Source organism: Mesoplodon densirostris, chromosome 8, assembly GCF_025265405.1.
Source record: "Mesoplodon densirostris isolate mMesDen1 chromosome 8, mMesDen1 primary haplotype, whole genome shotgun sequence".
Taxonomy (NCBI): domain Eukaryota; kingdom Metazoa; phylum Chordata; class Mammalia; order Artiodactyla; family Ziphiidae; genus Mesoplodon; species Mesoplodon densirostris.
The window spans coordinates 113,629,672-113,645,609 of NC_082668.1; the positions used below are offsets into that span (position 1 = coordinate 113,629,672).

Genomic DNA, 15,938 nt, shown 5'->3' on the forward strand with positions numbered 1-15,938 from the left:
ACAGAGTTTGGTTCAGGTAGAAAAACATCTGTGCTGTGTTCTGTGATGAAGTGTCAGGAGTCAGATGATGTGACACCTTAGTCATATCTTGTGTGTCACATCAATGACATTGTGTGTCATCTCAGTGACATTTCATAACCTTGTGGGAGCTGCTAAGGATCTGCACTGTTAACCATATCTTTGCAGGTGTGAATTAGAATGTCTAGCAATTGAAGGAGGGACGTTAGAAAATAAGGTGCAAAAATTTTTAGGGGAAAGATGATGAAATTCTGAATTAATTATGTTATTACATGAAAGGTCAAGTGGGAATCAAATTAATAGCTATCATTTATTGAGTGCTTACTATGCTGTGATGCCTAATTTTATGTGTAAATTTGGCTGAGTTATGGTGCCTGACTGTTTGGTCAAATACTAGTCTGCCTGTGAAAGCAGTTTGCAGATATGATTAACATTTACAATCAGTTCATTTTAAGTAAGGAATAATGTGGTTGGTCTTTATCCAATGAGTTGAAGGCCTCAGGACTGCAGCTCAAGACTGTGATATTAAATCTTATCAGAGTTTCCAGCCAGCCGGACTGCGCCCATAATTGTTTGAGGCAGGTTCTCAATCTCTCTCTCTCTGAATACTCATATACATATATAGCTATATACATTATTAATACTGTTTACTGGAAAATCTTGACTTGTGCACATTACCTATCTCATTTAAACCTCAAGCAAAACTGGGAGTAGTTATGATTTTCTTTCATTTTTAAAATGAGCAAGTTTAAGCTTAAAGCTTTCAACCTTCCATAAGTCACAAAACAAAAAACAGAATCTGAGCTTGAATTGAGTTTTTTCTTATTCTAGAGAGTGTATTTTAATCAGTGAAATGTTTTTTCCTTCTTATGCTCAGACTTCATCTGATTTTCAGAAGCTTTCAATTCTTACGGTAAAATTATAGATAAGGTATATTTAACTTTTATATATGAATTTATGTGAATTCATATAATTACATGACTTTTCAAATGTTCTACAATGAGTGATTTTAACTTTTATAAGATGAAGTTATTTTGGAAAGAAAAAGGCTACGCCCTCTTAAACCAGAATTCTTTTCAATTGAATGACTAACATATTTCTTCCTGCTTCAGTATCCACCATTTCTTTTTATAAAACATTTGCTACAGCTGAAGTGGTCTACTCACTGCCTTCTCTAAATAATACATGCTGTATTATGTCAGGTTTTTTTCCCACAAATTTGGCCACAACCAAACTGTTTTCCCCTACACCTAGTGTTACTAAAAAATTCTCCATCCTTTGAATTCTAACTCAGACCCTCTTTATCTATAAATTAGGCCCGATCTCTTACCTTTCTTCTCTATAGCCAGGGATTTATTTTACAGCAAATAAAATTAGGCAGTGAGAATTAAGGATGAAAAAATCAATTGTTCTTAGTTTATAAACACTACAGGACTCATTAACTTAATGCAAAACTAAAGTATTGCAGTGGCTCATCTCTGGTATAATCATATTGCTGACTTTTGCTGATGGCTTCACATAGTGACAAAGTCTGCCATATTCACATGAAATGGACCATTAGCCATTTGCAGAGATATGCCCTTTAATTATATTGAATTTATGTTTACTTGCACAAAAAATAACCTCAAGAAGAATGGAACTTATCCCCAAATTTTCCCAAATGACTTTGGAAAATGCCATTATAAAGAACTTAGGCTTATTTCTCAAAAAAAACTAGTAAAACACCAAAATTCCTGAAGAAGTTAAAATTCAAGTGACACATTTTTTTTAATCTTTTTAAAACAGTAAAAATTAACACCTCTAAAATACTATATGCTAGATACTTTTCAAAATGCTTTGTATTTATACATTAAATACCAGAATAGCATTATTAGTAAAGCACTGTTATTGTCACCATTTTAAAGATAAGAAAACTAAGGCATGTAGAGATTAAGTAATAGTCTCAAAATCAACAGCTAGTAAGTAATGGATGGGGATTCAATCACCTGCAAAATGACCCCCATGAGAGGATCTATGATTTTTGTAAATTTTTAGTATTTTTATGGTTTCCTCAAATACATTAAAGAATAAGGAATCAATAACAAATAGGAATCATTAAAGAAAATGCATACAACTAATACTACTTCCTTTAGGGTATAAAATTTATTTTGGCACAGGTGTAGGTTGCTCTCAGGCTTGGAGAAAAAGAGTCATTTAAAACTAATCAAAGTTTTACACATTTTTCCTAAGGACTCTACAGTGACACGAACATGAAGTTATTTTGGGTTTCTGTGTTCTAACATTCTGTGCGTTTAGAATTTGCCTCTGGCCTAATGGACCAGCTCTCTTGTTGACAGCAGCATAGTGAAGCAGTAAGACTACAGCGCCTGCCCACTTCCTGGTGCCCACTCACCACTGTCCATCAATACACTGATCCTTGACTTCTCTGAATCAAACCTGCATCTTCATATCTAGCATATCTTATGCAGCTTCTGCGGCCACGCTTCAGGAATATCATAATGGAATGGATCTAGAGACAGCCCTATATAGGTATATTAAACACATTGTTTTAAATGTCTAAAATAGACACAGGATAAATGCAGATATACTGTCTATAATCTATGGTATTTGAACCATTGCAATATTTTTTCATTTTAAATTACTGGCTTGTTTTCTTCATAATAATTTAATCAATTATTCAACCATTTAGTGTGGATAAGGCAGTGAATACACTGTGTTATACAGGATTTCTTTATAAAATGTAACCATAAAGATGCTCAAGAAGCTTCAGGTCTAATGTCTGGCAACTTTGTATATGTTTCTCTCAATGTTATTGGTAAACCTTTAAGGTTTAAATAATCCCAGTTAAATATAGAATATAATATTTAGAAGTATATCGAATGTAATATGAGGGAGGTCAAAAAGCACAGTCAAATGCTTTCATTTTACTACTGATGAAAATGAGGTGCCGAGAGGAAAAATGATTTGGCCAAAGTCACATAACCAAACACTGGCCGAGACTCTATCTCAGGTATATTCACGTCCAGAATATTTCAGGGTCCAGAAGTTTTTTAATGAAGAGATGCATTGTTTAGTTATAGTACATTATTCCACAGCCTTATTGTCATGTGAAATATCTGTTTCACCAATTAGCTTAAGAAAGTATTTCTTAGATTTATAAAAATGGAATAAAACTAATAATATGCACTTTGTTAAGGAAAATATTTATATTTCCTAAATTATCGTAATGAAATGATGGTCATGGTAAATTAAAAAACATACCTCAACCCACTCAGCTGTTACTGAAGCAGCAATTCTAAGTAAATACAAGCAAACAAACAAAACTAGAGGATTCTAACTTCTGTTAAAGGTTAGGGTGAGGGTTGGTTGATCAGAATTATTACAGGCAAATAAGATGAACATATTGATAAGAATATGAAGAATTTCAATTTACTAAAAGACGTATTTAACATTTATCCCCTCTCATTCTTAAAAGCATAGTTCAAATTATATAATGTAAAACCTACAGAACACTAAAGAAAAAGACCACATATCCACCATCACTACTAAGGAGTTAAAGTCTTATGTACTTTAACTTATTTAACTTTAACTTATGTATTATGTAAAACATAATTATGTATTAAGATAGACCGAATAGGCACATATAAAACACTGTACCTATTGCAGGGAAAACATTTATAAAAGTTTATATTAAACCATTAATCAAGTCTTATCATTTTCTAAGTGACTATTACAAAGATCTGTTTTTGAACTTTACAAATTAGTTTCAAAACCAATGTCACATTTTTGTAAATTTAAAAACAAACATCAAAATAATGCACCTGAAATAAGAATATGCAATAATTTTTTAAAATATTCTAACTAAATACTATTAAAAATATTACTATCAAATTGTTGGATGAAGATTAAGCAACATTTAGAGAAAATTCTATAGTCTTCCATGTTTTATTGGAAAAGAAAAAGAGAACACTAATATTATACTAGAAAGGATCAAATAAATTTAAAATTTGGCTTTTTGAGAAGACAAATGTGAAATTTATAAATATCAACCAAAGTTGATCATGAAAATAAAATACTTATAAATAATATTAGGAAACAAGAAAAAATACAGCAACACATGCTGAGATGAAAAGAACACTAAGAAGTTATAAAAATATTACACTAAAAATTTGAAAATTTAGGTGAAATGGACTTTTAGAAATGCATAAATTACCAAAACTTATTCAAAAATAAATCTAAACCTTACTGTTAGAATCATAATAGAATACATTTTTTAAAATCTTCCCACAAAAAAAGAAACTACCTCACCATAACTAGGCACATTCATAGGGTAACTAGTGCAAGAAGAACTTAATAAATTAGAAAGCAGAAAAATTGGAATAGAAGAAGCAATAATGTCATTATTAACAAATAATAGTCTGGAAAAACTAGGTGTTCGTGAGGAAATGGGACAAAGGGGATTCTCACATTATTGCTAGTAAGCATATAAACACACAAACAATTTAGAAATCAGTTTGGCCATGTGAAGTACTTTTGAGCATGCTCAAGCCATACAAGCAAGCAATACCACTTCCTGAGCAATTTTCCCTTAAAGTCTATATCCAGGTACCCATGAGACACAAGAATATCATGAAGCTCCAACTGCTTTTACACATCAATCATTCTCTTTTTGAGTTTGTGATAATTCCAAAATATATGAGAAAAAAGTCTTAAGAGAACATTGTCAAGTGTAGACTTCCGTCTTAAATTTTTGCCATGAACAGTGCTTTAAGAATAAATAAAACATTATGTAACAGAAATGTTACAGAACTAGGCCTTAGTATTCTTGGATCTCTTCTGGGTTTCATTATTACCTAGCAGTTTAATCACACATTATAAACTTTTTTCTTTTTAATTAATTGATAACATTATACTGGTATTATCTGATATATTCTTAAATTAAAATACTAGATAAAAGATATTAAGGTAAATTAAAATCATCCAGTATAATAGGACAATTTCTACGAGTGGCTTCTGTAAGCATTTTCTATAGGGCCCTGGCTGACAGTACTCAGTGCATACCAATGCCTGTGCTTACCAGTTGCTGTCCTTGGACGCCCCAGGCCGCGTACTGCAAGATGGAGTCCTCTACTTCTGGAGGATTTAACTCCCAAACTTCCCTTGAAAAAAGGTAAATATTTTTACGTGAACAAATTGACACCTACACCAACAATTTAGTTGGACAGTGTTCATGGAAACCAGAAAACCAAAGAACTTACCTAGTGTGTATATTGTAAATCACATATGAAGCAGTATACGAATAATGAAAAATCTGAAAAAAAAAAGAAGCATTATAGATCCTAGTTTGGAATAAAGGTTCCATCTTAATGGGTATATATGTTTTTGATAAAATCCAGGAAATCTAAAATTGGTTTTAGAGAGAATTCAAAATGTGAAATATTCTAGTTCTGGAGTTTATTACCCTTTCTGTGCCTTACTGTAATAACCTCCTAATCCTTCTTTCTACCATCAATCCCATCCCTTATTCAATCCACTCTATATTTAATATGATTCTGAATATTTTGCTAACTTGTTTAAAATATTCAGTGATTCCTCACTGCCTATAAAATAAAGTTCAAACCACTTCAATGATATCAAGGGTTTTGGTATTTTGGGTCCTACACGTTTTCCCACCCTTATCATCCACTACTTCCTGTCACCTAGTCTATACTTCAATTACCTTAAACAAATTCCTTCTGTATATCCTGAGTATCCTGAGTATCTCTCTCTCTCTCTCTCTTTTTCTTTTTTTTTTTAGGACATCCTACACTCACTCAGGTGAAAATTGCCCCTCCTTCCATTATAGCCTCTGCATAGCCTTCAGTAGAAATCTGTCTCACAGTTTACTTTCAACTCTTAGGACAATTCTCACCCTGTAATGTAAGCTAGATAAATATTTTAAGTACTTGTTTCTTTTTCCCACTAAAATGTTGTCAGGTCCAGGTGTGTATTACCTTTGCATCCTCCACATTATCTTATATGGTGTCATGTTTGCATGCAACATGCAATCAATATTTGTTGAGTAATGATTCTGATCGGGAAAAACTCTTGCAGCTTAAAGTGTTTGTGGAGACAAAATGGGGAAACACCCCAATCACTTCATAGAAATAGTTGAAAATTGTATGTTAAATAGTTGGTTGCAAGTATGTATCTTCAACAGACTTTAGTGCCATCTTATAAAGAGCCTTGTTTCTTTTTAAAGGGCATCTTCCCAAGGATCACAGCATCCATGATGGAGTGACATTAAGGAACATAGTGGGTGATGCAAAGATATCCCTATATTTTGGTTCTTACTAATTAAAGATGGTGGAATAGTAGAATACAGAGGAATGAGGAAAATTGCAAAAGACGGGTTAGGGAAAGAGATGATAAGTATGTGACATTTCAATGAAATTCTTTTGCTCTAAGCTATGTGGATCTAGTGAAGAAAATTTTTTCCATCTAGCTATATTTAGTTATTATTTGCAAGATTTACAGAACTTATGTTGATACTTCCATTTATCAGCATGCAATTATAAAAGTTTCTTTTATTCCTGTAGTGGATGTACGTTGCACAAATATAATACTGTCAATTGAAACTCCCTAGAAGTCAAATTGTTACTTCTCACTGCAATAACTTTAATTAAACATAATTGGCCACATATTCTGCAAAGCAATACTAGTGTTCTCTCTTTATATTGGAATTACAATCCTTCCCCCATTTGTTATAATATTGTGTTTTACAATGAAGCTTTATTCCCCCATTTCTTTTGGAATAACTATTAAATCTGAGATTGCCTTCACTATAGAGTCATAGAAGTGAAAATAACTTTTCCTGGTGTCTATTTTGGCTTTCATATTGTGTTCTATAAAATTCCATATTTGACTACAAATTTTAAATCTTGAATTTACTACTATAGCTGACAAAGTGGTGAGAAATGTGACCACCTCTATAAACATTTTTTTTCAACTCAGAAAGTTCTGCTGCCAAAGCAAACTGCCAAGTGAGCACTTGGTCTTCAAAGCAGACAAATGTGTCAATGATGTTATGGGTAAAAAGAAACTATTCATCCCATCTGTTAATCACCTAACACACTGTACCTGAAGTCTAGGCTCACATCCATCTTGAGAGTTCCTGTGCACAACTGTTTTAGTCAAAGCAAGCCAAAATAACCACTGAGACAAAACTGGATGGATATAACCATTGAATTTTGGTCTCTATCATATTTATATAATATAGAATTATAGAGGTTGCTGGCTCTTCTCAATGTATGAATCCAAAGAACTTAGACGGTCTCCCAATGAGGGGATTTAGAGAGAGGGATATATAAATCCACTTTCTGCTTTGTAGTTCTTAGCCTAATACAGCATTTGTTTCTCTCAGCTGGTATGCTGAGATGGAAGATCACAATAAAGAATTTAACCTCACAGATACAGAGAACAAACTAGTGGTTGCCAGAGGGAGGAGGGTCAGAGATGAACAAAACAGGTGAAAGGGATTAAGAGGTACAAACTACCAGTTATAAAATAAGTCACAGGGATGTAATGTACAGCACAGGGAATATAGTTAATAATATTGTATGTGCATAAACTATAAAAATATTGAATCACTATGTTGTATACCCAAAACTAATATAATATTGCAAGTCAACTATACTTTAATTTTAAAAAAGTTAATCCTGCCTAACCTGCAAACACATAGCAAACAAGTTGCAGAGATTTAGCCTCAACTATAGGTTCCCTACAAAGCCATCAACTTGCCATTTACAGGTAATTAGAACCTAGCCCTTTTTTCTTAGCTTAGAACTCTTTCCACTAAATCCACTGTCCCTTGGTGTGTGTGTGTGTGTGTGTGTGTAAGTGTATGTACTCCCAGAAGATCTCAAATACTTTGGAATTTTCCATAATTAAAATTGCATTGTATGTCCACCACGGAATATAAAGAGTATAAGGTAGGAGAGATTTTCAACAGGGTTAGAGGTAGACATTTCTTTATGTTTGTTTGCATAGTGTTGCAGATTTTGAAAGGGGGAGTTTTCAAGGAGAATTAGACTTAGCTTTACTGAACATCTGTATTGAGGCACATTGGGCTAAATTCAGTCTGTGTTAATCTGCATCTCTCGCTTTCCTTCCTTGTATAGCATTTCTATTCTTTTTTAACACTCCTCATTTCCTTTTATCCTATGTTCCCCTTCTACATTGGCTAGGTAGGTCTTTTTTTACGATGAGAGGATAAAATTAGAGTCCCTAATGTTAGAAACAGTCTTTTTCCTATAATGATTGGCTGTTGCAGAATGAGAGCCGAACTGAACATTTGATGAGATCCTTGGGGACAAAGACATTTCACAGTCAAAAATTACATATTCATCCCATCTCTGCAAATGATGTTCCACTGCTTGTTACAGAGCATGAATAGTTATGGCAAAGGTAGTGGGTGTGGGACAAAATTGAGATATACTATGTCAAAACGTGATCGGTGCTTACTCCTGGAAGCTGGACTTCAGAAGACATTCAGTCTCATGATGCCAAAATGTATTGGGAGGTACAGAAGGCATCATAAGATCCTGCAAACCAATCTGATCTCCACCACCTCTACCTTACTTTAGGACACTATAAGAGGCTGATTACGAAATATTAATCACCATGAGTGGTATAACTGATTATCATTATTTGCTACAGTTATGCTCTATAAGTCATTGTAAACACTGAAATAGCAAACACTGAATGATTGCTCCTGGGAGAAATATAGGGTTAGGTTCCTGGGGGTCTCTGGTTACATTTTCATCAACCAATCAATACATACCATCTTTTCACGTGTGTTTTTATGTGAAGACACTGTATCTAACACTAAATATTGTTGATTCATTAGCATTGAGCTCATGGCCAACAGTATTGTAACTCATGCCTGAATGAAGCTTACCTAGCACATGTACTTTCTCTGTAAAGCACATCACAGCCTTTCTGCACCTAATAACACTGGACAGCACTTCAGCACTATGCTTGGGAACATTTTAAACAGCAAAATCATCAACAAAAAGCACAAACATCTTTGAAAAAGTAGCACTAAAAGACCATGAAAAGGACACTAATTTACAGTATGAAAGCTGGCACAAGAAGGCCTTGCATCACCTTTTTTATCTCAGCTGGGAAAGTGTGCATCAGGCAACACAGATGTTCTGCTGTTCTGAACATGTTTGTGAATGACTGACAACATGCAGCAAGTGTGGACCTTGAAGTTACAAATACAATTTAGAAAATAGGCACGTTTGCAATTCCAGAATCTTTAAAAAACGAAGACTACCTGTACACATAACACAGACATAGCATGAGATATTACTGGAAGAAAGAAAAAAAAAACAGGCATATTTAAGGAAGGCCTGCCAGAACTTAAACACAAGAAACATATAGAAGTTACCCATAGTGGTGGTGTTCATGTTCTGCAAATGAAAACTAGCTACATCTATTCAGTTATCAAATGTCTGTTAAGTAATCTTTTTGACACAGGCACTACACTATGTACTATTCCAAAACAAAATTATTATGGGGATAAAACTCATTTTTAAAATAGAGTAAAATACAAAAGAGTATCAATTGATAATTTTTATTTACTCCTATATGTTGTCTATCTGTCAGTTTATAAACATGTGTTGAATACTAATTATATGCAAGCTTATAAGTTAAGTACCTTGCCAAATGCAAAGACTGTAATAAACATGACCCCTGCCCCCAAAGAGCTCTTGATCCATTTGGGGTGACAAAGTTGGAAAATATTATATTAGTATAAAGGGCTCCAGTTGCAGGTCTTGGTTAAATTAGAACTTGCAGATTATAAACCATAAGATTTCCAAGAAACAATTTATTAATCTGTTTCAAGCTTGCAATCATAGGGAAGATAACAGTTGACTTTGGCATTGAAGGAACTAATATAATTATTGAATTGAGTATTTACTATATACTGGACTCTGCTGAGTGCTCAACATATATCATTTATGTTTAAATCGACCTCAGGAAGTAGAAACTGTAATTCATAATTCATGTGATAGGCTCTGGAAGCACTGAAAGTTTAAGCAGGAGGCAGAGCCACAATTTGAGCCTACGTCTGTCTGATTACAACCCATATTATGACTTAATCTCTCTGTACTCTCTCTCTCAGGGAGCTTGGACAGGAAGCATGACTCCAGCTTTGCAAAAGATTTATTTCTGAAAGACCTTTAAAGTTACCACCCAAAGATTTATGGACACGAGTAGGCATGAATTAATTGTGATTATCACAGTTAAGAGATTTCATTGAAAGATGATCTAATATATCAAATTAAAAATGTAAATCCCCTTTTCCTTTAGCTTTTTCACATTATTTTCTTGGAATATCATTTATTGCCTAAGACATCTATGGGGATTCATGTCAAGGAGAGTTACACTTACAAGAAAAAAGAACAGGGTGCCTTAGTAATTTATGCTTAAAACAGAGGCTTAAATCTCTGGGTGTCGAACTTTTCTGCACTGCAGTTAAACTGCCGAATTGGAATAAGTAGCATACTTTTTCATGGCCTTGAAGATATTTAAAATAGGATTATGGATTTACCATTGACTCACAAACAGGAAAACTAAACTATGAGGAAGCAGGTCTCTGAATAAATAGTATTTATGGAAAAATGGCAGTGAGAGAAAAGACAATGTAGGCAAAAGGGTGTTTGTTTCTCTTGGAAGTAAGTGGTATAATGATGCCAAGTTTGTTCTCAGAAATGGAATACATTTCATGAAGAGTAAGTAGTGGTTCTGTTATTGGAAATTTTTATCTTTATTATGCAGTGAAAACCTAGACCATCAGGTAGAATACTCTAATGTAGTAAATACGGTTCACAAAATTACAAGTTGCAGCTCTACAAAAATCCTTTTAAGACATTGTGTTAAAAAAGGTTTTGTGAATATTGTGAACAACAGGTATTGGTAGAAAGGGAAAATAAATATGGGAGGGAATTTAAGGTATAAGTAATATTTGTCAGTATTTTAGTCTATTTTCTTTAATCTTTAAGATTGACATATACACACTACTATATATATAATATAGATAACTAATAAGAACCTACTGTAGAGCACAGGGAACTCTACTCAATATTTGGTACTGACCTATATGGGAAAATAATCTAAAAATGAGTGGATATATGTATATGTATAACTGATTTACTTTGCTGTACAGCAGAAACTGACACAACATTGTAAATCAACTATACTCCAATAAAAATTAATTTAAAAAACTTACATATGTTGATAAGATCATTACTGACAGGTTTTACCATCTATGTCAGTGTTTCTGGGGATGGACACACCCCAGAGTTCCCTACTCCGACATTTTCACTGATGTCATTCCCCTTGATCCTCAATTTGAAAGTGGATAAAAATGTTTTCTATGTTTTCTTCTTTAAGAAGTTAAATAAAGGACCCTGTCTACAAAAAAAAAAAATACTATCCATGCAGGATACACAATTGGTAAAACCATGATTGGAACCAAGATCTTACACATTCCAAACATGCAAGCATTGTTTTAATGTGTTACCACATGGAAGAACCATGTAAGATTCTTTCACTGTATCACCATTATGGTAAGTGGCAGACATAGTAAAATTCTCAAGATGGTGAGACTAAATATAAATGATGCTAAAGAAGATAAAGTTTAGATGTTGTTTAATTCAGCTCTAAATTTGGTGAAATCTATATAAAACAAATAAAAATAAATTTGCTAATTAAAAAAAAAGACTATCTGCCACAAACCCAATTTAGTCATTCTGTTAACCTATAGGCATCATGATGCCATCATCACACAGGATATATAGTAATATTTTGACTTTTTCTTACTTTATTTGAGTCTAGCAGGCTTCCCATTTGGAAAAGATAGGATATTGTTTTGTTTGTTTTTAGTATTCATAGTGTATTCACTCTGAGTTTAAATATGATACTGTTGGCACACTATGAAAGTGAACAACCTAATAAGAAATTATATAAGGTAAACATGGTTTCATTGAAAACATTTATTTTATTTAAGAAAATGGATGGCTAATGACTCAAGGCTTAAAAGCAGATGACAAAAATTACCTGGGCATCATTTTTCAATTTCGTGTAGGATTATTGTGTCCAGGATATAACCCAGTGACTTGCAAAGTAAAAGCAGCCAGCATGAGAAGAATATACTTTATTATACAAGAGATCTTTGAGTGAGAGGAATAAATCATTTTCTGATATATTTCCTGTTAAATACACTAACTGATCATTATAGAAAAACCTCCTAGAACTGCTCTCAGAATTTAGTTTATGAGATGTTGTCTATAATACAAAATTTCATTCCAAAGAAGCTCCCTAGCATCAGTTTTTTAATTATTCATATTTAACATGTAATTTTCACCATAATATACTGCTGACTAAAGTACCAACTTCATTGACAGTGCCATCCTTTGTAATAAAATATTTTCACATACCAGACCATTCTGTATTAATTAATGCAAATAAGCTACTTTCACACCAACTGGCATTAAACTATTTCCTATGTCCCAATATTAAAAATATCTGGTTTGATAACCTGAATAGCACTTAAGGGTCTACTGCTGACAGTAGTGCAAGTAGGCTTTCAATTTGCACTGCAATAAACTGAAACATCATCTAACTACCCATACAGTAGATTTCTCTATAGCATGTCAATGAAGAAATAAATATATTATTGCAATAAGACAGTGTGAGAGACAAAAATCTCAAACTGCTTCTACTGAGTATTAGAACTTGAAAGACAAGGATTAAAAATTATTGATTCAACAATATTTGAGGTATTTGCAGGCCCTTGTTGATGGAAACCAAGTATGTAACTCAGGAAAGTAGTCATTTCATTCCCCAGCAACTTTGATGAAAAGGTTCTTTCTTTATTTCAATGGGATCAAGTCCTAGCTTCTGTTTTCTTGAGCAGGTTACTTAAAAATTTTACTTTACTCATCAGGAAAATGGAGAAAGCAAGATATATCCAATTGTTGCCTAATAAAGATTATAAAACAAACCATAAGGAAATTATTTAGTTATCACATGAGGCTAAGCCAAAACTCAAATCAAAACCAGGAAAACTCAAATCTATTGTAATTGAAATTTTAAAATTTCTTTAATAAAAGTCTTACTATCAAGCAGGAAAGGAAGACAACCATAAAATTAATTGTATGCAGTTTTATTAGTTACTTTCTGCAACACTATCCCCCATAAGTAATTAAGACTCATTTGTGTTGAATAATTTTAAAATATTAGAGAAAATATTCTTTTCAAATTTTCAAATTTCTTTTTTCAAATTTCAAATTTTCTTTTCAAAAATTATAAAAATATAATTTTCAAGAATATATGATAATTTATTTAATTATTTACATATTAATAGCTATTTAGGTTGAGATTTTTCACATATGCAAAATACTGAGATTATTTTCATTGCATATTTACACATATCCTTAGGATACATTCCCAGAAGTAAAATTTGTAGATCTGAAGATACACACATTTTACATTTTGCTCATACTACCAAATCATTTTCTAGAAAGATTAGAAACAATTCATAGTGCTGTGCTATGTGCTACATAAGTATCTTATTTTTTCTTTAATGCCACAATAAAATAATGTTACCCATTGTGCTGATTTGAATTGTTTGAATGGCAAAAATGAAAACAAACATCATTATTTAGACTTGCAGTCTAATTAAGATTAAGCCTGAATATTTTGTCATAAGCTCTTAATGTTCTGTACTTCTTCATTTGTTACTTATCTATCAATGTCTTTTCTATGGCATTGTTCATCTTTACCTTGTTGATATCTAAAAGCTCTTTTTATATTACAAAATGCAAATGTATTTTCATGAATGCAATAAATATTTAACCCAACTAAAGTTTGCCTTTTCTCTTTCCCTGTGTGTGTTTTCTACAGAGAAATTTTAAATCTTTATGTGATTATTTCTAAAAGCTATTTACTATTTCAGACCCTAGAAGGGTGCCAAGAGAAGCTTCACTAACTCAACATTTTAAACTTTAAACAATATTCTTTCTAATACTTCTCAAGTCTATGATCTCTTCAATCCACCTAAAATTATTTTTTGTTTAAGGGGTGAAGTATAAATTCAGTTTTGTTTTTTTCTTCCCCAAATAACCAGGCAGTTCTCCAATATAATTGATTTGTAATTTATCTTTTTATTTAATGTACCTCCTAAATTCCTTATATAACTTTGACCTTTTTTTCTGACTAGAATCACTATAATACAACTTTAAAATACATTTTAACATCCGAGAAGGTTAGCTCATTTCATCTTTTTTATGACATATATACACTCTAAATCCTGCCTATTTAAGTGTAGGTTTAGTCTTTTGATTAAATTCTAGTTAAACCAAGAGGAGGATTAATTATTGTCAAATAAAATTTTATTGTTTATTGCTTTCAAAAAACTCGAGTCCATTTCTTAAAAGATATTTTTATTGGTCATGAACATAATTTACTTGTTAATGTTTTCATTTAATGTCTTCTATCATCATAAGCATGCAGAGTAGTGAAATAGTGAAGACTGCGGGTTGGGTGCTAAAGTGTCTGTGTGAATTATTTGTTTGGCTCAACATTTACTGTGCAAGCTTGAGTAAGTGACATAACTCTGCCTGTTTCCTAGTGATGGAAACATCTTCAAGAAAAATCAATGATTTTCTTTTAAAGGATGGGAAGTTATAGGATAGAAAGCCCAGAAATAAACCCATGCACCAATTGTCATTTAATCTATGACAAAAGAGGCAAGAATATACAATGGAGAAAAGAGTCTCTTCAATAAGTGGTGCTGGGAAAACTGGACGGCTACATGTAAAAGAATGAAATTACAACATTCTCTAACACCATACACAAAAATAAACTCAAAATTAATCAAAAACCTAAATGTAAGGCCGTACACTATAAAACTCTTAGAGGCAAATATAAGCAGAAGACTCTTTGACATAAATCGCAGCAATATCTTTTTGGATTTTTCTCCTAGAGTAATGAAAATAAAAACAAAAATAAACAAATGGGACCTAATTAAACTTAAAAGCTTTTGCACAGTAAAGGAAACCATAAACAACACAAAAAGACAAGCCACAGAATGGGAGGAAATATTTGCCAACAAAGTGACTGACAAGGTTAAGTTTAATCTCCAAAATATACAAACAGCTCATGCAGATCAATGTCAAAGAAATAATCCAATCAATAAATGGGTGGAAAATCTAAATAAATAGACATTTCTCCAAAGAAGACATACAGATGGCCAAAAAATACATTAAAAGATGTTCAACATCACTAATTATCAGAAAAATGCAAATCAAAACCCCAAGGTATCACCTCACACCAGTCAGAATGGCCATCATTAAAAGTCTACAAACAATAAATGCTGGAGAGGGTGTGGAGAAAAGGGTACCCTCCTATACTGTTGGTGGGAATGTAAATTGATACAACTACTCTGGAGAACAGTATGGAGGTTCCTTAAAAAACTAAAAACAAAACTACCATGTGATCCAGCAATCTCACTCCTAGGCATATATCCAGATAAAACCACCATCCAAAAAGATATATGCATTGACAGAGGAATAGATAAAGAAGATGTGGTACATTTCTACAATGGAATACTACTTAGCCATAAATAAAAAATGAAATGATGCCATCTGCAACAACATGGATGGACCTAGAGATTATCATAGTAAGTGAAGTAAGTAAGTCAGATAAAGACAAATATTATATGATATCACTCATATGTGGAATCTAACTTTGAAAAATGATACAAATGAACTTATTTACAAAACAGAAACAGACTCACAGATTTCAAAAACAAATTTATGGTTACCAAAGAGGAAACATGGCAGGGAGAGATAAATTAGGAGCTGGGG

The 15,938-nt window shown here is 32.6% G+C and overlaps 1 protein-coding gene across 2 annotated transcripts in view; it reads right to left on the reverse strand.

The window, feature by feature from the left end:
* The window catches only part of DPP10 (dipeptidyl peptidase like 10), a 689,759-nt gene that overhangs the window by 168,560 nt on the left and 505,261 nt on the right, over positions 1–15,938 (reverse strand). For both annotated transcript variants that reach the window (XM_060106086.1, XM_060106085.1), the window contains 2 exons: positions 5,277–5,329; positions 5,096–5,177 (listed from right to left, as the gene is read on the reverse strand). In XM_060106086.1, the coding sequence (XP_059962069.1) occupies positions 5,096–5,177; positions 5,277–5,329 (135 nt within the window). The remainder of the gene's footprint in view (positions 1–5,095; positions 5,178–5,276; positions 5,330–15,938) is intronic.